This window comes from Candoia aspera, chromosome 1 (genome assembly GCF_035149785.1).
Source record: "Candoia aspera isolate rCanAsp1 chromosome 1, rCanAsp1.hap2, whole genome shotgun sequence".
NCBI lineage: Eukaryota > Metazoa > Chordata > Lepidosauria > Squamata > Boidae > Candoia > Candoia aspera.
This window is the reverse complement of record NC_086153.1, coordinates 2,425,217-2,448,266: the sequence shown is the minus strand read 5'-3', so window position 1 is coordinate 2,448,266 and position 23,050 is coordinate 2,425,217. Positions and strand designations below refer to the sequence as shown.

Genomic DNA, 23,050 nt, shown 5'->3' with positions numbered 1-23,050 from the left:
CAGCAGTAAGATGCAAAGATAAATGGAAGGAAGGGTATTCAAACAGATGTATTTAATTTAGTGAGCAAAGCCAGACAATAAAACCTCCTTAAAGTTTTACCGAAGGGCACCTAATCCACTCTAAGGGCCCCCAAACGTATTGCAAAGGGTGTCCAGAGATCGTCACCTATTCATCCAGTCCGTAGTTCCCCCCAAGTAACCAATTCTGCGGGAGAAAACTTTTGCACACCTTGAAAGGAAGAACTTCCTGGTCACAGAGGCAGGACAGACGTCTAGCCCGTAGCTTTAAATTACTGTATGAGGTGCAAAGGTGTAGACATTCCTGTTTTTGGGGGGAAGCAGGAATCATCAAGCCAGCTTTGCAAAATGAAAACCAGCCTGAAGCTGGTTTCCTGGTTCCAGATTCCAAACTGGAGTTATAATAAGGAAATGAATTTGCAAGCACCCAGCCACCAGCCCAGGGCGGGGCGAGCCCCGGGTGCACCATGAGTCACACGGATGAAAGGTATTTCCTGAACGCAAAAATGCAAGCGAATCGTAAACTGGGCCGTGAGTCCAAGCCACAGCTGCGTTGCCGCCATTCTTTAAGAGGGCGTACCTGAAAGTTTATTCTTTTTCTGCTCCCCCCCCACCAAAACCCCCCCAACAGGATTTACTCTGAATAAATCAGGTTCAGGGTAACCGTTTCCAACCTGTTATTCCCCCCAACTCCCAGCTGGCGTTGGCCAAACGGAAGGTGGCAAGTGAGGTTGAGGTTGCGAAGTACATCAGGAGCGAAGCTATGTGCCACCTCAGGGAGGCGTCCAGAAATCTGAGATGAAAGAATTAGTCTTTAACCCCCATCTTGTTACACCTGAGTCATTGCTGTCCCCAACCGTTTTTTTCCCCCCCCAGGAGATTTTAGTGTCGTGTTTTTCGAACTTGGCAAGTTGAAGACGTGGGGACGCCAACTCCCAGAATTCCCCAGCTGGCGTCTACACGTCTTAAACTTACCAAGTTCGAACAACACTGGCCTACGCAGAGGATTATTCAGAAGGGATCTGAAAGAAACCCGCTAAAGTAATGCCTTTATGCAAATTGACACTGCAACCAGGTGACATCAGCAACTGGACTCGCAAGGTAGACTGCTCCCGAGCATGGCTGTGCCTGTCCATTTCATTCTCAAATAAGTCAACCAACGCTGGCCTTGGACTGGCATTCTCTGGGCCACCTTCCACGAGTAGGGGAGGCCCGGACAAAGGGATGCGTGGGGCCAGAATCCAAAGTCAGTTTGATCTGACTTAACTTTGATTTCATTCGCATTAAAAGCAAAGGTACCAGGAGTTGGGAATTTCTTCTTTCTGCCCCGTTAGAGCCAGCCGTTGGTTGCAGCCAAGGGCTGGGCTTGAGCATGGAGCTGGACCGCTCAGCTTTGAACCCGGCACCATCTGGATGCAAAGCGGATGTTCCCCCTGATCAAGGGGTCCCACCCCTAAACGCGCGTGGAGACAGGGAGGGCTCACGAACTGCTTTTTCTGTCAAACCACTTCCTCCCACTCCTTCGTTTTGGAAGAACCATAGCTGCAAACTTACAGCCCAGTGCAGGGGGAAAGAAAGAAAGAAAAACACAGATGAAAGAAAGATTTGGGGAAGAGGGAAGTGGGGTGATTTATCTGCTAGAGCCCCTAAGGGGCCAGACTCTGAGTAAGTAGCGATGGAGCCACATAAAACTACCAATTTACTGCCAATCAAGGGGTCTCCGAGTCAAAACTCCCCACTGCTGAGTAAAAGAGTCTGGCTGAAAGGCCGCCCATGGTCCCGTTTTGCAGACAGGAACACCGAGGCTGAGCCACAAGCGATTGGCCGAAGGAGGGGAGGGGGAGTGGAAGAAATCTCAGATCCCAATTGTGGAACGACAGCAGGGCCCCCTTCGGCCACGTTACCTGCCGGGCACACAAGCACCCCCACACCCCCAACAGGAGGGGAAGTCACCGAGTAGAAAAGCTGCAGATAGCTCAGCTGGCCATGAGCCGCCTGGGAATCCTCCCCTGCAGCGTGGCAGCCTTGGAAATGCCGTTCCCAGGCCTCCTTTGCAATCTCTGAGATTAGGCAAAGCCAGGGACCAATCCTCCTGTTTCCCAGGATCAGACTCAAGGAGGAACAAGATGTCGCAGCGCGGAAAGGGGCCTTGGGCACCCAGCCAGCCCGCTTGCCTTGAATGTCTTCCTCAGTTCTAGATTCCTCCCTCGCCTTTCCTCCTGGCAGCACCCCGGCCTCCATGCCTCCAACTTTATTCCCACGACAGCAGCGGCTCTGGGAGGGGAGCTGAGGGTGGATTCGAACCCGGTTCCCCCAGGGGCTGCTCCAATGCCTCCACCACCTGCACCATTTCGTTTGACCTTTCGCCCTCCCCATCGTTTTTCGGGGCCAGTGTGTGTGTCCCCCCCCCCCAAATAAAAACAGAGAGCTTTGTAGCCCCTGAGTATGCAAGGCATTCGTTACACACCAAATTCCTTCCTTTGGGCTGAAATAAATTATGCAACGAAGAGGAAATGGGCAAAGAGTGACTCAGAGACCAGGGAATGATGGAAGGGCTGCTCTGCAGGAAGTGGGAAAGAACGAGGTTTGTCAGACGCTGGTCTGTGGTCGTTCCTCTACTTACAGGAATACTGCCTCTAAATATGGAAGTTCCATCAGCTACCACAACTAGTGGCCACTAACAGGAATGGGCCTTCGGGGCAGGGGACCCCAAGTCACACAGTTTACATGCAAAATCCCCTGGATTCAATTTTAGGGGGTTCCCAGCGAGACGGTGTGGGTTGCAGGGATGCCAAAGACGTGAAGTTAATTCCAGGTTAGATGGCTTTGCCCTGGAGGAGAGCAGGATCCTACGATCCTGTGCGCCTCCCAGCCGCTCCCTCCCCGGGATCCTCCGCTGCTTCCCCCTGGAACTTTTCTGGGACTTGTGAATCAATCGGCTGTTCTGCAGACCGGCGGAGTCGTGCTTTGGGCAAATGTCCTTAGGGGACGAGTGTTTGCAGTTCCCAGGTGTCTGCCAGCTTTAGGTGGGGCCTGGGAGAGAAAGGCAACTCCGCCCCACCTGGCTAGTCACTTGCAGGGAGGGGGGGAACGTGCCTTTCTTTTCTCTGCACGCAGCTTGGCTCGTTGGCCCGAGCGGCTGGGCCTCTCCTGCAGGCTGAGCAAGCATATCAGCCTGCAGGGAGAGGCATCGTGACCGTGCCCCGAGCATTTTGGGTGGTCTGTGTTCTCTGACTTGGCCTTTTCCTTTCCAGCGTGGGCACAATCAAACCGACTTACCTCAATGGGGCTTTAATTGAATTTGGATTCCTCCCACCCCAAATCTGGAAAGCGTTTTGAATATTTGGAAGATTAAGTCAAGTGAGCTCATTTTCTGGGATATGCCCGTACAGTGTTCTCGGCAAGAAGGCGGAAGAGGTTTACCCTTCCCTTCTCCTGGGATGTTCTTCTGACTTCCCAAGCTAACCTGCCGCCCTGGGATCTCCTGGTGGTCTCCCATCCAAGGGTTAACCAACATGTGCAATAATGACTACACAGAAGACAATAGAGATGCCTCCTGTGGCTATTGGCGGTAAACTGGGCTGGGAGAATTCCAGAAGATGAGCTTTGCTCCCTTTCCCTTCCTTGTGATTCTTCCCCACCCAGCTGGACTTTGGAAAGAAGCTGTGTGAGAGGGGTTGGGAGCCTGTCTGTCCATCTGTCTGTCCGCCCATCCTTCAGCGGGGCAAGGCCAGAAACTGAACAGATCAGGATCAAATGTGGTCTGGCGGAAGGAGTGGGCAAAAGGAAGATCGCGTTTGAAAAGGAACTGGATCCAATCAGGGGCTGCAGAGAAAATAATTCCGGAAAAATTAAGGCATCCCGGCGGGAGGGGGAGCGGATCAGAACGCTGCCGCCTCCTCCCTTCTAAGCCCCCCCCAGTCAGGTGAGGTGTCCCACGGCCATAGGAGGTGTCTGTATTGTCTTCTGTGTAGTCATTATTGCATCCGTTGATTAACACTTGGATAGGAAGCCACCAGGAGATCCCAGGGCTGCAGGTTAGATTGGGAAGTCAGTGTATGCACCCGCCTTGGGCTTCCCAGCACACCTGTGCGTGCAATCGCAGGCAGACCAATGCAAGAAAGCAAACACACAGACCCACCCACATGTATGTTGACTGGTGTTACACAGAAGAAAAACAGCCACTTCCTATGGCCGCTGCCTATAAAGGGGGTTGGAACTTCCCCTATTTTGGGGGGAGGTTAGCGTGCTGTGGCCCATTTTGATGGGCCAGGTAGAAAACAGGATTAATTCAGGAATCAGGTCAAGGGCGTTATGTGAATGCAACCAAGGATGGGGCACACCCTTCTCTGCCCAGGAACCCTCTCCAACGGCCCGGGACTCCTTATCTCCCATCACCGCAGGCTCAAAAACTCATCAGCCGTGAAGCCGGATAAATATTGGTTACTCAAGGCCCTGGTTCTCCCCAGGGTGGCTTAATATTCTGAACAAAGCCGACCTGTCTAGCTGGCAAACCATGGTTTGTAGCTATGTGGTGCCCCCTCAGCCTGACGACCGGCAGTAAAAACGAACCATGGGGCATGAAGCCAGCCAGCCCCTGAAGTCTGTAAAACCTAGCTCCTGGCATGGGGATTGTGGTTTATCCAACACAGCAAGGTTAAACGAGCCAGAGCTTAGCCTGGTCCACAAACCCAGCTGTTCCCTCTCAGTCTAATCTATCTCCAAGTACTGCTGTGAGATTAAAATGCCCAATGCCCAGCATTAGAAGGAGAGTTATAGGAGGAGGTTGGATTAGTATTTCTCAACCTTGGCAAGTTTAAGATGGGTGGACTTCAACTCCCAGAATTCCCCAGCCAGCTGGGGCATTCTGGGAGTTGAAGTCCACCCATCTTAAACTTGCCACGGTGAGGAACACTGCTCCACAGTATCCAAAAAGCAGAGGACGCTGGTAGTAGTCTTGATTAAAGCTTCTGCCTTTTAATAAATTTAAAGGTGCTATCAGACCCCTCCTATTTTGGGGAAGGGGGCTATAAATACCATGCCCCACTCCTACGCAGAGGACAGGCGGCCCCTGACTCATCTTAGCCGAAACCTGCCTTTTCTGGGGAACTTTTCGGCGGGTCAGGAGTGACTCAGGCAGCCGCGCGGAGGGCCCCTTCCCCCCACCCACCCCCGTCCAAAAAAGGACGCGGCTGCAGAACTGGGAAAGGCCCAGGAAAAAGGGCACCGAGGAAGAAGTTGCAGCCGTCTGGCTGGGGCAGCTGCCTCTCCCTGGTTAGGAGGAAGGCGGAAACGGACAGGATCCCTTAGGATTAATTTTAGAAATCGGACTTCTTTAATCAGCAACGTACTTCTGGGTTTTTGGTACGTCGCGTTAGGAGCTTTCCATTGCCCCTGGGCAGCTTTTCAATCGCTTTGCAATTTATCGAAATGTGCAGGGAGCCAAAGGATGAGCAATTTCAAGGAAGAGCCGCCTCAACAACGTTAAGAAACAAGGAAGGGAGGGAGGGAGGGAGGGAGGGAGACACAAATGAAAAGCCAGTGCAAAGAAGGCTATTTTCTTCTGAAAGAGGAGAGGAAGATGTGGTGTTGAGGGGGGGATCTATACCACTTTCAACCCCCACATTCTCAGCCCCAATACATCTGGAGGCGGCGGCGAAGGGGTGGTTTAAGGCAGTGTTTTTCAACCTTGGCAACTTTAAGACGGGTGGACTTCAACTCCCAGAATGCCCCAGCCAGCATGGCTGGCTGGGGCATTCTGGGAGTTGAAGTCCACCCGTCTTAAAGTTGCCAAGGTTGAATAACATCGGTTTAAGGTTTCAAACAAGGGGAAGTCTGCAAAATGACCCTTGTGGGATTAAGGCCACCTCACCACACCCCATCTGGTTCCCACTGGCCTCCCCATTTGAAAAATGGCCCAAATCTTGCATACTGGCCAAAATTAGGTAAATGGCCAAAACCTTGCACATTGTTCAGGGGGTGTCTGCAGGGAAGGGGTCAAAAATGTCAAGGTGGTGGCCACTGTCACACAGCCAGAGCCTCACCTTTATGCACATAAATACCAGTGCCTTCCATGGCACCACCACAGCTGCCATCTTGACTTTTTGACCTCGCCCTGCAGACACCCCTGCGAGCAGGCGGTTTCCAAGGACAGCTGCCCTGCAGACACCCCTGCGAGCAGGCGGTTTCCAAGGACAGCTGCCCTGCAGACCCCGTGGCATTCTCTCCTTGCACCCCTTTCCTCGAGGGAAGTGGTGGCTGAGGCCTGTTCTCGCATCCCCAGTATGGCCCTCTCCCCCCACCCCAAAAACACCTGGAGAATCTGTCCAGACCCTTGATAAGAAACAGCGATGCAATGATTGCAACCACATGCTCCCTCCGGCGTTTTTGCATGCAGCCGTTAATGGGGGGGGGACATCGCTGATCAAAGCAGGGAAGGAGCTTTTGATGTCTGCTCCCCCAGCTATATCACACCAAGGGGGAGCCCTTTAGCCCCCAAGTCCTGCCTAGGCTAGCAATCTCGGTCAGAGCAGCCAGACCTGGGCACTATCTGCCCGCCCCTTGATATTCCCCAGCAAAGGGCATCTATTCCTGCCCCCCCGATACCAGAGGCAAGTTGGCTCCATCAAGACCAGTACTGACAAGCTGCTGTTTCCACCCTGGATTGTTCTGTTTTTAATCTGCTGGGGGCGGGGGGCACTGTGGTCACACCTTGTGGCAGTGAGTTCCACAGGTTAACTCAGCGTGCGTTCCCTGATCTGTCTGGCCTTTCTGGAAGTTTCAGCTTCACTGGGAGAGAGACGCTTTTCTCCCAGTTCAGTCTGCCCACGTCCTGCACCCTTCCATAAACGGTCTTCCGCCTTTTATCCAAGCTAAACCCCCCAAACTTTGCAACATTTTGTCTCAGGACATTTACAATAGTCCTTGATCAATCGCTGTGAGCCCTTTTTTCCCCTATCATCTCAACAGTAGCCCCGGTGGGGTGTGCTAACCCAGGATTCAAAATCCAATTGCACTGCAGATTTCTATACAAATAGGCATCATTTTGACAGAGTGGTTGTTTTTTTTTCCCCAACCACCTTCCTGATGAGAACCTGTGTTTTTCTAGCTGCCTCCCACTGAGTCAGTATTTTCTAGCTGCCTCCCACTGAGTCAGTAAGTCCAGTATTATGGACTCACCCAGCCAATTCCCCCCCCTCCACTTTGCAAGATTTTTTTCTGATCAGTAATCACGATTTTGTACCCTGCCCAACATACACAAGAAGTTTGGATTTCGCTATTTTTTATTTTTACAAATGTTGCTTTGCACGCCGTCCATTTCCCAATTTGGAAGAAACCTCCTGGAAGGCACCGTCTGCAAACTTGGCCACCTCACAGCCAGAACTATTCATAATTCATAATTTCACGTCATCGATGAAGGCAAATGCCGCCGACAGAGGAAAACCTGCTCCTTTCTCCGAGAGGGCAGATCTTCCCATTAGGAACCACTGCCACAGCTTGGGCCAAAGTGTTCTGCTTCACCTTCCATGCATCAGCAGCTGTGGCCCTCCCTAATTTGCAAGCGGATCCAGTCCACGTGGAGTTTCCCAAGGAGCAAGGGACCCAGCCAATTACAGTATATCAGGGTTTCCCAACCTTGGCACTTGAAGATGGGTGGACTTCAACTCCCAAAATTCCCCAGCCAGCCAGGCTGGCTGGGGAATTCTGGGAGTTGAAGTCCACCCATCTTCAAGTGGCCAAGATTGAGAAACATTGCAGGAATCCCCCAAATTCCCCAGCTAGAAAAGACATAGGGGTTTCAAATTAGAACCCTGAACCGGTCCATCTGGGACCAGGACGCCAAAGTGTCCCAGGATCGCCCTCACTTGGAAACAGCACTGGGCGAGGTAAATCTCTGAACCCCTCTTAAAAGGTTAATTTAAAGGAATAGGATTTTAGGGATATTCTTAATCTATGTCCAGAGAAGCCCAGGAAGGACAGGACACGACAAAGTTATGCAAAATGAGGCAACGTGGAAGTCAGGAGGGTGAGCTGGAACGAGCCGATTTGAACATCTCAGCACAGCTTGGAACATCTGGAGGCCTCTGCGGTCTCCCCCCCTAATTTATTTTCATGAGGGTTACAAAATAGAAGGTTTTTTTTTTCCTAATAACCAGCTAATGAAAGTAAACACCCAGTGGCATTCAAACCACTAATCCACAATTTGCACGTGTGTGCACACACACAATTTATTTATTCACTACAGAACCAACACACAAAAGCATTATTCCAAAAAAAAATAAAAAATCCAACTTTCTTCCAAACACCTTTTGGACCTTAGTGCCTCTTTCCTGATACCCCTCTCTCCCCCAGCCCCCACCTTTTCCTCAACATTTCCTAAATCACCTCCCCCACTATCAGAATTGTGCTGGACCTTTCTCTAGCAGGTATCAACGTGGAAAATGGGGCCCATGCCTTTCACTCCTGCAAGCTTCCTCTAGCAAGCCTTTGGACAACAACCCTGTAGAGCGGGCCGGTATTTTTAGGCGCTAGGAATCATCAGCAAAATGTACTTAGAAAAATGAAACCAGGAAGGAGCAAAGGTGTGTGGGCCAGGGGTATCCTGGAGTCACAAGCAAGACTAAAAAGTCTTTGCATAAGCAAGGCTTAGCATTTCTGTGTCTAGACCAGTCTTTCTCAACCTTGGGAACTTTAAAACGTGTGGACTTCAACTCCCAGAATTCCCCAGCCAGCCATGCTGGGAGTTGAAGTCCGCACATCTTAAAGTTCCCAAGGCTGAAAAACACTGGTCTAGAGGGATGCAAACATTTTACAGAGGCCCAGAAGCCAGGATATTTATTTATTTAAAACATTTTTATATCTGCCCATTTTATATCGAACTCTGGGCGGCTCCCAACCCACAGTTAAAACAACATCAATATGCAATTAATACATACACATAACTATTAAAACCACAAACATTAAAACCTGGCACCAAAGTTAAGCTTCCACCTGCAATCCCTCATTAAATCCTCTCGTCCAGCTCCCCTGTCCCAGCGCTTGGGGAAAAAGCTGGGTCTTAAGCGCTTTTTGAAAGATTAAAAGGGTGGGGGCCTGCGTAACTTCAACGGGAAGGGTTCCATAGGGCAGGGACTGTCACGGAAAAGCCACACATCCAAGGTCCCATAAGATGGCAACCTTTAAGGGAAGGGACTAGGAGCCTGCCCACCCTATTTGATCTGGTAGGACAGGTAGATGTCTTTAAGGAGAGGCAATCCCTCAGTTAACCTGGCCCCATGCCATGTAGGGCTTTAAAGGAGATAACCAGCACCTTTAATTGCATCTAGAAGGAAACTGGGAGCCTGTGCAGCTCGCGCAACAAAGGTATTATATGGGTAAACTGACAGGTACCCATCACTGCATGCACCACTGCATTCTGGACCAGTTGCAACTTCCAGTTTATAGTTGATATTTGCTCAACCCCACCAAGGATGCTAGCAGATCCTTCAGCAGGAAAAGCAAAACCTCTTTCTGGGCTAAGAAGGCCTTCTGGGAGTCACCTTCACCTTAAACCAGGGTTGGTTTGTTTGTTTTTGCAAACTTGGCACGTTTAAGATGTGCGGACTTCAACTCTGGGGAATTCTGGAAGTTGAAGTCCTCACATCTTAAACTTGCCAAGTTTGAAAAACACTGCCTTAAACAGAAGAAGGGAAGGGAGTTTTTTCATCCTCAAGGCCCACAATCCTTTAAGAATAAAAGAGAAGGGGGTGCTGATGTGCAGGGAGAAACGGTTAATGAACATTAAAATTCACCCGCCCCACGGCGGGTTCTCGTCCAAGGGCTAAAGTTTGGATTGCTGCAGGGGAACCAGACTTACTTTCCCCGTCCACAAAACACTGACCTGGATCCTCAACATATTGGGCACAATCCACAAGGGTGTTCCCACCCGACGTACCAAGGAAATGGAAGTGCCCTGTGTGTCTGCTGGTGTGCAGGAATGTTGATGAGGTGGGGGCCTGTGAGAGCTTCTCCCCAGCTCCTGGGGACTCACCAAACCCAATGAAAAGCAAAGAGGACAGCCTGCCTGCCTGCCTGCCTGCCTGCCTGCCTTCCTCTCTCACCTGCCTTCCTGCCTTCCTTCCCCCCTTTTCCTTCCTTCCTTCCTTCCTTCCTTCCTTCCTTCCTCTCTCACCTGCCTTCCTGCCTTCCTTCCCCCCTTTTCCTTCCTTCCTTCCTTCCTTCCTTCCTTCCTTCCTTCCTTCCTTCCTTCCTTCCTTCCTTCCTTCCTCTCTCACCTGCCTTCCTGCCTTCCTTCCCCCCTTTTCCTTCCTTCCTTCCTTCCTTCCTTCCTTCCTTCCTTCCTTCCGTCTTCCTTTCTTTCTTTCTCTTTCTTTCTCTTTCTTTCCTTCTTTCTTTCTTCAGCCACCCCCCTTCCCCGAAGCTGCTTAGCATGCAGAACATGCGCTACTAGGAAGACAATACGGCGGTGGGAAAGGCAGGAGTCGGGGAGGGAAAGCTTCTCACAAAAGGCAGAATCGGCTAGTGAGGCCCGACAAGGCTTCCGCTTCCCGCGGGCCCCCTCCTCAAAAGGCGGAGTGCCCCGGCCGGCGGTCCCTGGGGAAAGGCCAGCGTCTCGTGCACAAAAATCCGGGGCTCGCATCGCAAGGGCACGGCAACTTGCCCCCAGAGCGGGCGTGCTGAGCCTGGCGGGCCACCTTTGCCCTGTTACGTGCCCGTGTTCCACGCGCCCTCTGCCCGCGAGTGAACTTGGCTGCGCCTCCCTGGCCTCGCTCGGGTTTGGCCTGGCAACGGAGGGCAAAAGGCAGGCTTGCCATCCCAGGCTTTGTTTGCCCCATCCTCTCTGGGGAGGGGTCCCTCAGGGTACCCAACCAGCCCCCGCCCCCGCCCCCACCGGAAGCCGCCGAAGGTGTTGGGTCCCGAGGGCACCGCCGGACGGCAGAAACGCCCCGTCCCTCCGCAGAGCCCCAGAGCGTCGCCCGCGAAGACCCACCTTCCGCCGCCCAGAAGCAGCCCCCCCGCGCCCGCCCACCCGCCCGGCCCCCGGGTCCCATTGTCCACAAGTTTGCTCCGCACAGTTGTCGGCGGGGTGTTCGGGCCCGTTTGGCGGCCCGGAGAGCAGCGCGGGAGGTGGAAAAGCACGGAGGCCCGTCCGCAGACCCCCTGGAGGGGCCGGGCTGGCGGTGCCCGCTCCCCGCTTGCTCCCCCCCGCAACTCTTGGGCCGGGCCGGGCCGGGCCGGGCCGGGGGGGCCGGCCGCCCCACACCTGCAGGGCCAGGCGAGGCTTGGCAAACAAAAGCGGACGGGCTCGGACTCCAGCGAAGCCCCCCGCCCGCGCCCGCGCCCGCGCCCGCCACAGACCTGGCTCCGGCTCCTCCGGGCGGCCCGGTTGGTTGCCCATCTCGACGGCGCTCTACGGCCCCCCCGTCATCCCCTCGGCGGCGCTGGGGAGGCGCGGCCGGCTCGCATCTCGTCCCGGGGACGCCCCGCCGCTGCCGGGCGCCGGGCTGCCTCTTCAAGGCTGCTGCTCGCCCCGGAGGAAGGGCGGGCGGCCGCCGGGCGCGGGCATTCCCCGCCCGGGCCAGCCCTCTGACTCGGCGACCAGGAGGCAGGGCCCGGGCATCGCGGCCGGAGCGGCGGCGGCGGCGGCAGAGCCGGAATGAAAGAGCCGCGCCGGGCACCGGGGCCGCGCAGAGGCGGCTGCAGTTACTGCAGGCAGAGCAGAGATGGCGGGGGGGGGGCGGGGGGAGGAAGAGGAAGGAAGGGGCCAAAAGGCACCGAGGATGCAGCGCCGTCCCTGGGGAGGGGGGGGGGGAGGCTGCAGAACAGGCAGCTCCGAATTTCTAAGTTGGGGGTGGAAAAGAGCCACTGGCACACCAATGGGATCGCGCGCAGCTGCGGGAGCAGCGCCGTGCCCGTCTCTGGCCGCAAGCAGCCCCTTTGCCGGCCCGCGCCTTTTGCTGGCGGCCCGAAGCTTTCGCGGGTGGCAGCCGAACCGCGGGGCGCCCTGCTCCCCAGGGACAGTACGGGGAAGGACGCGCGGCGACCGCCACAGACAGTTTAGAGTCTGTAGTCGGGCCCCGTCCGGTGAAGCGGGCTGCGGTTCAGAAAAGCACCTGCCTTTTAATGAAATCGGTTAGTTAGAAAAGGTGTCATTTAAAAATTAAAATGGGGGCTGTGTGTGTAATAGAGCAGCCCCCCCCACACACACACACAACTTGGTGCCCACTTTGGACAGGTTCACCTTCAACTCCTGTAATAACCAACCAGGACAGGACGATGATGGGCGAACATTCCAGTTCCCTGTAGCAAAGGCTAATTGTTAAGAAGGCACCAGAACTCTGATGCTAACAATTTGACTTCAGGAAATCTGTCTCCAGTCAATCAACCAATCAATCAATCATTAAGTTTCTGTCCTGAAAAGGTGGTAGAAATTATTCCTATCAAGCCACAGAATAGGCAACAGGGCAGCGGCGTCCTGGGAATGAATTATACCATCCTCAGGTCTGCAAAGGAAAAAAAAACGGTTTTTAAAATGTGCTGTATGAATAAAACTAAATAAAATTATTTGGCATAGAGCAAAAATATTGGAAGCTCATCATGCCCACAGCCTTCCTGTCCCTATTCCTTCTTAACTAGCACAGCATCACAAAACCATCAGCAGCATTTGATGTTATCTCCATAAGAAAGGGGATGTTTTTCAGTAAAAGGATGCCCTGAAAAATACAGTTGGAGTCTCGGGGCCAAAGCAGCCCCCCTCAACTCAGGACTGACACCAAATTGGGGAATTCCACCCTGGAAGAGCAGAAGGTGAATCTAAGCAGAGCCTGGCAGGACTGAACAAACCCCGGGAACAGACGCATCGTTTTATTTATGATTTTCCACCATTGTCATCTTCAAGCAGATTCTGTGTGAAAGGATTAAAACCATTATTAAAATTGCCACAATCAAATAAGGTAGATATTCTTTGCACAAAGCAAACTGGACTCACTGGAGTCGGGCAGCATCAAAATGGTATGAATGAATGAATGAAGCAAAAATTTGCAGCTGGCACATATGAGGGGTTGGAGAATCCATTTCTCTCCCCCTGTATTTTGTCGTATTTTCAATATTGTTGCAAGAAAAGGAGGTGTTTTCGTGCCAGTTTGTGGGGAGGGTTGACTCCCGGTCGTAGAAGCTTTACTTGGTTAATGGAAGACACCTAGGGGGTCATCCATTTCAAGCCCCAACCCATCCCAACTAAAATGAGGGTGATGTATTTCATTTATTCATTTTGTTCCACTCCTCTGACGGGTAGCCACGCAAGCCATCTCAATTCCTCCGGGAAAAAAAGAGGTGAAATCACAGCTGCCCGTTCTTTAGCTGGCATTGGCCTTCATTCGCATCAGGTTCTTCCCAAGAACCTCAGATGTTGTAATGTATCGGTGTAGTCTATGTGCACATCCACACCGTGTGGCCTTTTGTAATTGACAGATGGAAATTCCGTCAATGTGCAGATTTTCTAAGTGCCATCCAAGGTTTTTTGGTCGAGCGCCCAGTGTGTCAAAAATCACTGGGACCACCACGGCCAGTTTGTGCCATAATCTTTCAACTTTGATTTTCAGATCTTCATATGTGGTGATTTTTTCCAATCCTTTGTCTTCTATTCTACTATCCCCTGGTGTTGCCACATCAATTATCCACACTTTCTTCTTTTCAACTGCAGTTAAATCTGCTGTGTTAAGTGCCAAGACTTTATCAATTGGTATTTGGAAATCCCACAATATTTCAACCTGCTAGTTTTCGACCACTTTTTCAACTGTATGTTCCCACCAATTTTTCATTCCTGGCACATGATAATTTTTACAGACCTTCCAGCGAATCATTTTGGCGGCTGTGTTATGTCATTGTTTATAGTCCATTTGTGCAATCTGCTTGCACGAGCTGAATACAGGATCTACCGTTTCTTCCACTTCTTTGCACAATCTGCATTTAGAATCATTGGATGATTTTTTCAATTCTGGCCTCGATTGCATTAGTTCGAATAACTTGCTCTTGAGCAGCCCAAACCAAGCCTTCTGCTTCTTTTTTTAATGTTCCAGTTGTAAGCCATTGCCAGGTTTTATCTTTATCTACTTCCCCCTCAATCTTTCGTAGAAATTGACCATGTAATGCTTTTCCTTGCCAGCGTTCTGTTCGTGTTTTTATCACGTTATTTCGATATTCACGTTTTGTTTCCTGCACATTCAGTAAGTTCCAATTTCTAACTTGCATCAATGCTTGTTCTTGGCTGTCTTTTACATAATCAGCCAATGGATTATTTTCTTCTTCAACAGTTTGACTTGAAGTAAACCTCTGCCTTGGGGATATCACCAAGGGGATGTAATGCATAGTGAATAGTCATCAATTTTCTTGTTTTTCAGTCCAAATGGTCCAGTTCAGCTTGTGTCCAGTTAAAAATTCCAGCAGTGTATCATATAACAGGAATGGCCCAGGTATTGATGGCTTCGATGGTGTTTCCACTGTTCAATTTTGTCTTTAGCAATTTTCTCACTCTTTGGATGTATTCTATACTCATCACATTTTTAACGTTTCCATGCTTGATGTTTTCCAATGGTAAAATGCCCAGATACTTGTAGGCTTCATCCTGATGGCTCCTGATGGTTTGGCCATTCAGCATTTCAGTTCCATTACTGTTCGTGATTTTACCCTGATTTATTGCTACCATTGCACATTTCTCAATAAATCAGGATTAAATTATTATTATTATTATTATTATTATTATTATTTGAATTTATATGCCACCTGACTCCCAGTGACTCTGGGCAGTTTACATCTGCCACCCAATTTATGATTACAGTACCAGGTTTGGCTTCAGAAATATGGGTAACCACCGGACGGCAGTGATGGGATATGTTCATTTTTGCCGGCCACTTAGTATCTATCCTGCAGACCAGGTCAAGTGGTGCATTGATCAAACCACCATCTATTTTTATGTTTTCCCTAGTTTTGTACACCACCCACAGTCCACCAGAGTTGGGCGGCTAATTAAATTCAAATAAATAAATAAAAATAAAAATAAATCAAGGACCACCTTCTCTGATGTGACACTTTCTGAATGCTTTTGGACTCGGCTCCCGAGGGCTTCAGCCAGTGTCCTCCCAACACATCTGGGAAGGGAAACATCAAGAAAGTAAACATGGTCAGCCTAGAGCGAGGGAGCCTGGAATGAAAAAAGGTGGGAACCCCTGCCCAGCAGGATCTTCCACATTTTAGCTGAGTTCACAAAACATCCTGAATTAACACATTTTCTGGTTTCGTGCAAGACCTGGAATGCTAGCCAGCTGGTTCTGTGTGCATTCCATGGAGACCCCAGAGGCTGGGACTAAGCAGGCTTAGCCTGTGCTGAGAATGCAGCTGCAAGGTTTTTAGCTGACCCGGGGTTATGTAGCATGTGTGAGTACAGAAACTCTCTTGTCCAGCTTGAAACCTTCACTGGTCTCCAAAGTGGATCGGGCAGGTAGGGGAACCATAACACCCCCTCCCTATTTTAGTGGGAATTCCATTTTCCACATCACGGTATTATTATCGTCATTATAATTATGAATAATAATATAACGAGCATATGCATTATGGGACCAGTGTTAGAAGAGGCCTCTGGGGCCATCTGCAGGCAGTCCTCGCTTAACAAGATTAGTTACACTTTAACAAGATTGTGATCCCACCACCTTGGGTTTTATATTTTATAGTTTAGAGCTTTTATTATATTTGTATATTTATGTTTTATAATGTATCTTTTTGATTGATGTTTAATTTTTACTGTTTTAATTCCTCTATAAACTGCCCAGAGCCGTTTTTGAGATGGGCGGTAGAAAAATATGATAAATAAATAAAAAAAATAAACAACCATTCGTTTAGTGACCGTTTGGACTTACGACGATGCTAAAAAAAACCCAACTTACAACAGCTCCTCACATGACCATTGTAGTGTCCCTGCATGATCTGGGCACTTGGCAACCAGTTCGCATTTATGACCATCCCAGCGTCCCGTGGTCACATGATTGCCATTTTTGACCTTCCTGGCTAGCTTCTGGCAAGCAAAATCAATGAGGAACCATGTAATTCACTTAAGGACCACATGGTTCACTTAATGCTCGTGGTGATTCGCTTAATGACCATCACAAAAAAGATAATAAAATCAGGTTGGATTTGCTTAATGACCGCTTCGCTTAGCAACCAAAATTCTGGTCCCAAATGTGATCATTAAGCATGGACTACCTGTAGTCCAGCCCCTGTCTCAGGGCTGGAACCCAAATGAAAAGATCCCCCTCAAGCAACTGTCTGTTTTCTGCTTGGCCACATCCTGCAAAGGGGGCTCTAAACAATAAATAATTGATGAACGCCAATAAACATAAAGCAGCAGTGAAATGTACATTTTATCTATAATGTGTCCCCCACCGGTTGTGGTCCAACCCCAATCAAAAGGATCAGTTAAGCTGAAACAAAAGTTAAAATTACCCAAATGCTATCAAATCACGATATATTCACAATCAGCTGAAAATTACACTGAGACAAGCATAAAATCCCACAGCTGAAACCGGACAGCTTGCTGTCTGACTTTACCAATGCAGTTTACAACAGGACTGACCAGTCATCTAATCTGACTCACCACCATTCTCAACATCTACTTAAAATCACGTTTCTGTTAGTCGCACTCATAGAAATTCGATTTTTGACAAATGCCGTTACGTCTGGGCCAGTGTTTCTCAACCGTGGCAACTTTAAGATTTGTGGACTTCAACTCCCAGGATTCCCCAGCCGGCTGCTTACAAAGAATGACTTCTCATTCCCTCTCCTTTGGCCAACCCGTGAGACTCCACCGGATGGACCTCTTGCTGCTGAGCGGACGGAAGAAAACTCAGCCCAGGATATTCATGGTGACGGTTGGCACAGGGTGGCTCATGGACGGGCATGAGGTTTTATTGTGGCCTCCACGTAGTTTATTACTGTAAATGGTTGCTTTATTGTATTGTGTTTTTATTTGGTTTGCTGTTCCTTTTGGTAGATGGGTGGCTGATTGACTGACTGATTTTCAGGCTAGCTCTGAAGGGCAAGGATGGGGTCCCCCTTGCCCGCAAAGGCAAAAACACACACACTTTTGTGATGCCCCTTCCATGGTGGCAGGCTGAAACTGGCAGGTGCCAACATATCATTTTATTTATGACTACACACACACACACACAGAGTACACACCCACAAATATATATAGTCATCTTAAAGCAGCTTACGTGTGAAAAAATTAAAATAACCATTAAAGTTACAACAATCAGAACTGGTACGGCTATTTCTCCCATCAAGTAAATTGAGCTAACACGTGCAGATAGCACAGTTGTAGGAGGTGGAAGAATCCGTTTCTTTTATTATTGTTGTTGTTGTTGTTGTTATTATTATTATTATTATTATTATTAATTGTTCAAGATCTGTTTCTTTGTCCCCCATCATTTGTTGCGTTTTTATTATTGGTGCAAGACGCTGCCCTTCTAGCTGCCAGTAATAAGCTGGCAATAGCTGTTTTTGTTCCTTTGGGTCAACCTCCTTGGCAAGAAAACAGAATGTTTGTTTTATAAGCAAGAACCGCAAATTCCACTTTGGGGTGAAAGGCGTCATCAGTCTGCATTTGTGTCTGTCTGGTGAAACAGCTACTTGGATACTTAGCTATACCGTGTTTTGTGCCTGTCATTCTCATGAATGGCATTGGCTGGCTTTACTTATCAAGCCATGATTTTGTAACTTTGAATAAACCACATTTAGCTGAGTTGGTGCAACATGCTAAGCCAAGAAATCATGGTTTACAGGCCACAAAGACAGGGAACCACAATATGCAATCCCAAATCCCCCAAGCTGCATTCTGTGTTAGGGCAATTAGCAGTTAGCAAACCACCATTTTATCCAGTTTAATTTCTTTTTTCCTCCCTGACACCAAACTCAATTGTTCTCTGGACAGCTTCCAGTATAAATTGATATAATACAGGATTAGAATGCAAGGCCTCAAGAATGCTTTTCATATGACCATTTGGGTGGGGGCAAAAAAGTCAAGATGGTGGCTGTGTGATGATGGCTGAGAAATTCTGGGAGTTGAAGTCCACATGTCTTAAAGTTGCCAATGAATATTTTAATCCAGTAAAATTTCCCAGCCTGGACAACCTGGAGAAATATGGACCCATTGCCAGCTGTGCCCCATCTATACATCCATACAAATATCACACCTCATGTGCAAAAGGTTTGACTCAAAATGCTGCTGCTACCCTTCTGTCCCCTCACCCTTCCTGCAGATGCCACTGCCTGCTCATCTGGAAATGGCCCAGGTTGGGAAACTTGGCCTTGGACTTCTCTGATCTGGTGTGCTCCAGGGACTGTCACTTCCAAACTTCCTCAGACCAATGCTGGCAAGCGGGCGACTGTCCGCAGCAACCTCAAAGCTTCTGCAGGGGCGGCGGGAAGACAAGGAAAGTGATCCAGAACTCTGTTCTGTGGCTTGCTTGTTTCCCCATTTTTCGTGGCAAGGAGTGGGCTGTGGAACCCTTGGGGGTCTCTGTGCTTGGCTGTTTGCCTGCAGACGTTTCATTACCCATCTAGGTAGCATCATCAGTGCTGGGGGGGGGCTTTGCTCCCTGTTTATATGCAGTGGCTTGCCCTGCCAGGGTTGGTGGGGGTGTGGTTTTCTCCTCGGTAGTTCCTTGAGTGTTGTTTCCTGCTTGATTGTTCATCTGATTGTTCACCTCCCTGGCAGTTCCTTGATCTTATTGTTTTCTGCTTGATTGTTTGTCTGTTGGATAGTTTGTCCCTTTGCTAGTTCCTTGATTAGGAACTGCCCAGAGTCGTGGCAACACGAGATGGGTGGTGAAGAAGTATGATAGATGATAGATAGATAGATAGATAGATAGATAGATAGATAGATAGAGAGAGAGAGAGAGAGAGAGAGTGTCATGTTCCCCGTTGCAAGGCATAAGTGCATCACAACGGGGAACATGCACATCAGGAAAGAGGAAGGGATAACCATTATCCTTTAAACACACACATCATCCCTTAAGCACCCAAACCCATAAATAAATCATCAGGACTATAGAAGCGCACCTCGGACAGGATCTGGAAACCATTAACAGATCGGGGGAACTCCCACCCATTACCCCGGGGGACGCACCTGCACCGGACGAAGGCAAGGAGACAAAGGGGAACGTCGGAGATCGCCCGAATCACCCATCGTCGGACCCATACCAATGCTAATCACCCATCCGGACCTGGCTTGGGGGACAATAGGGGGTGGAGGAGAACAAGGTCTGCCACTGGGGTATAAATGGGAGACCCTGATACCGCACCCGCATTCCCGTCTTTTTCTCCGTATGCATTCTGCTTCAATAAACCCGGAAATCCTTAAACCCTTTAAGTGAGTCCGTGTCTTATTCGGAGCAAGGCTATCCTGACATAAAGACGGGAATCGAAAAAAAATTTTTCCACTAGCACCAGTCCAGATCCAATCTGTGAGGGAACCAAGCTAGTGATGGAAGACTTCATCTCACGGCGAGGCAGCTACCCAGCGACCGGCAACGGAACTCCCATCCCCACGAACGGAAGGTGCCCGAGGCCCCGACGGCGCGAGGCCCAGGTGAGCTCGGGATCGAGTTCGGAGGGGGAAGCAACGACGAACGCCACCTGTGAGTCCCATGGCATGTGGGCCACCATCGATGAGACGGGGGGATCCTCACCCGGATCGCCCGGAACCCCGGAGGAACCGTGGGACGTCCCATCATCCACGGCATCAGGAACCGAAGGAGAGCGGAGGGGCGACCGCACCAAGAAGGGCTCGCGAACGGCGGCAAGGCTGAGCGCGGTTGAGGAAAAGCTGGAGGCGATGCAGCAGCTGCTCCAGAGGTTAGCAGAGGCGTACGAATCCCACAGCTGGGGCGTGGAAGGACCAGGCACCAAATGCCCGACACCCCTTACCCCCCTCTCGGAGACGCACCAGCCGGAGAGACGGAGGAGAGGTCCAGAGGACGACACAGCGCCAGGCAGAGTCCGCTTCCAGGAACCCGCCAGATGGGCTGCACCCCACCCTCCCACCTCGATGGCGAGACAACCGGAACGAAGTGGGAGCCAGCAAGAGATGGCACCAACACCACCCGACGCCCGACGGAGGGAATCCCCATGTCAAGACCACGGAGCCCCGACTGCCCGAAGCACACCTAGACGCCCAGATGCGGCTTGGAGCCCACCGAGAGCGGCGATCAAGGACTTCAGCGTTAAGTTTGATGGGGACCCCACAAAACTCTCCTTTTTCCTCACCAATGCGAGGAACTATATGGAGGAATGGGGCCCCTACTTCCGAACAGAGAAAGGCAAGGTAAATGCCTTAGCAATCAAATTAAAAGGACGGGCCGCCGACTGGTATGCCCAGTTATGCCAGGCAGGCGCCCCGGAACTCGAGGACTGCAATGAATTCCTCTGGGCAGTGGAACTGCACTTCAGGGACCCCCTGGAAAGGGAGAGGGCGAAAAGAGCCCTGAAAACCCTCAAACAAGGACAGCGCTCCATGGCAGATTATGCCATGGAGTTCCAAGCCCTGGCCGGTAAGGTCAAAGTATGGTCCCAGTCCACCCTCATTGAGCGGTTCAAGGAGGGTCTCAACCTGAACGTGCTCAGGTGGGCGCTGTGCAGAAATAACCCCGACACTCTGGTGGAGTGGATCCGGCTGGCAGGAGAGGCAGAGGACGCCCAGGACACTTTCCTCCAAGCAAAAAGGGAAGCGCAGCAGGCAGAGGTGGCGAGAGGACCCCGCACAGCTGCAGGACCGGCGAAGTTGAGACCCCAACCTTGGAAGGAGGAAAGAGACCAACAGTTCGCCAAGGGTCAGTGCCTCAGGTGCAGGAAGGAGGATCACAAGGTGGCGGCTTGCCCGAAAGCGAAGGCGAGGGACAGCTCGGGGAAGGCACCAACCAAGCCAACCCCAGCACCCAGGAAAATGCCAGTCGCGACGGGTGAAACTGCGGCAAAAGACTTCCCCTACTGCACCGAAGATGAGGAAAGCGACAACGACGAACCGGAGGAAAACGCCAGCCACCTGCCCTAAGGAGCGCCAGAGGACAGGTGGAAGAAAACAAGAGGCGCAACGACTTCGGGGTGAGTGAAAATTGTCCCACCCTATATGTGAAAGTCACCCTAACCCACGGTGGAAAAACGGAAAAAGTTTGGGCACTAGTTGACTCTGGCTGCTCGAAGTGCCTTATGCACCTGGACCTGGCGGCCGCGCTAAACCTCCGCTGCTATCCACTTCAGAACCATATTGTTTTTACACAGTTGGATGGATCAGCAGCGGGGGTGGGCCCGGTCACCCAATGCACGGACAAAGTTGCGCTGCAGCTCGGCAGCCACAAGGAAAGACTGCCCTTCATCGTGGCACCAGTGGGCCAACCCCTAATCATCCTAGGGATCCCGTGGCTAGTGCAACACAACCCACAAATAAACTGGACAACCAGGGAAATCACGTTTTCGGATGGGCACTATCAAGCACCCACAGGGGATCGAGTTCCCCATGCTGCAATGGGGAGGGTGGCGACTACCTCGATGCATCTGGAGGCAGCGAACCTGGAGGGTCTGCCAGCCAGATATGCAGAGTTTGCCGATGTGTTTGGCGAAAAGGAGGCTGACAAACTCCCACCCCATAGAAAAACAGACTGCACCATAGAACTGGTCCCTGGCGCACCCCTACCAAAGCCCAAAATCTATGCGATGACCCAGAAGGAGCTGGCAGCATTAAGGGAGTTCGTCGATAAAAATTTAGCGTGGGGTTTTATTGAGCCCACAAACTCACCAGTCAGAGCCCCCGTCCTCTTTCGGGAAAAAAAGGACGGGTCACTGAGGCTCTGTACCGACTACCGCGGTTTGAACGCTGCGTCCATCTCAAATAAATACCCCCTACCCATAATAAAGGACATTCTTGCCCACCTGGCAAAGGGCAAGATATTCTCAAAACTGGACCTGAGGGAAGCCTACTTCCGAATACGAATACAGGAGGGGGATGAATGGAAGATGGCTTTCAACTGCCTGCTGGGGTCTTTTCAATATAAAGTTTTACCATTTGGGTTGGCGGGGGCACCAGGAGTGTTTATGCAGTTAATTAATGAGGTCCTGCATGACCACTTATTTAAGGGGGTGCTTGTCTATCTCGACGATGTTTTAATATATTCAGAGACCGAGGAACAGCATGAACGCTTAGTAAAGCAAGTGCTCAGGAAACTCCGCAAGGCAGAGCTATACGCCAAGCTCTCCAAGTGTGAGTTTCACAAGGACCAAATTGACTACCTGGGCTATAGAATCTCGGCAAGGGGGATCGAGATGGACCCAAGTAAGGTCCAAGCCATACTGGCGTGGGAGCGCCCACACATGAGGAGGCAACTCCAAAGTTTCCTCGGTTTCACAAATTTCTACAGGGGTTTTATCCAGGGGCTGGCAGAAATTGTGCTGCCTCTAACTGACCTACTCCGGACAAAGGGCCTGGGAGACACACGTAAATCAAGGAACCCGGGGGCGCTCCTGAACTGGACAGCTGATTGTCAAAGGGCTTTCGAACGCCTCAAAAGCCTCTTTACAGCGGAGCCAGTACTGCAACACCCCAACCCCACCAGACCCTTCGTCGTGCAAGTCGACGCATCCGACTTCTCCATCGGAGCACTCCTGCTTCAGCGGGATTTTGACAATCAGCTGAAGCCCTGCGCGTACCTTTCCTGCAAGTTCTCCGAAACAGAACGGAGATGGCATGTGTGGGAAAAGGAGGCGTTCGCAGTCAAGGCAGCCCTAGAGACATGGAGGCACCTCCTGGAAGGGGCCTCCTGCCCCTTCGAGGTCTGGACAGACCACAAAAACCTAGAGGCTCTCAGCAATCCAAAACGCCTCAGCCCAAAGCAAGTATGCTGGGCGCAATTCTTCAGCCGGTTTAACTTTAAATTAAAGTTCATACCGGGGAGGAAGAACTTCCTAGCAGATGCTCTTTCCCGATGGCCTC

At 50.8% G+C, this 23,050-nt stretch overlaps 1 protein-coding gene across 4 annotated transcripts in view; it reads right to left on the bottom strand.

The window, feature by feature from the left end:
• Positions 1 to 23,050, bottom strand: part of SPECC1 (sperm antigen with calponin homology and coiled-coil domains 1) — a 125,467-nt gene that overhangs the window by 85,220 nt on the left and 17,197 nt on the right. The window contains exon 1 of one of the 4 annotated variants that reach the window (XM_063295775.1): positions 11,377 to 11,650. The exons of the other annotated variants lie outside the window; for them this stretch is intronic. Within the exon in view, the coding sequence (XP_063151845.1) occupies positions 11,377 to 11,416 (40 nt within the window). The 5' untranslated portion in view covers positions 11,417 to 11,650. Of the gene's footprint in view, positions 1 to 11,376; positions 11,651 to 23,050 lie in introns of those variants that run through there. 4 annotated transcript variants of the gene reach the window in all.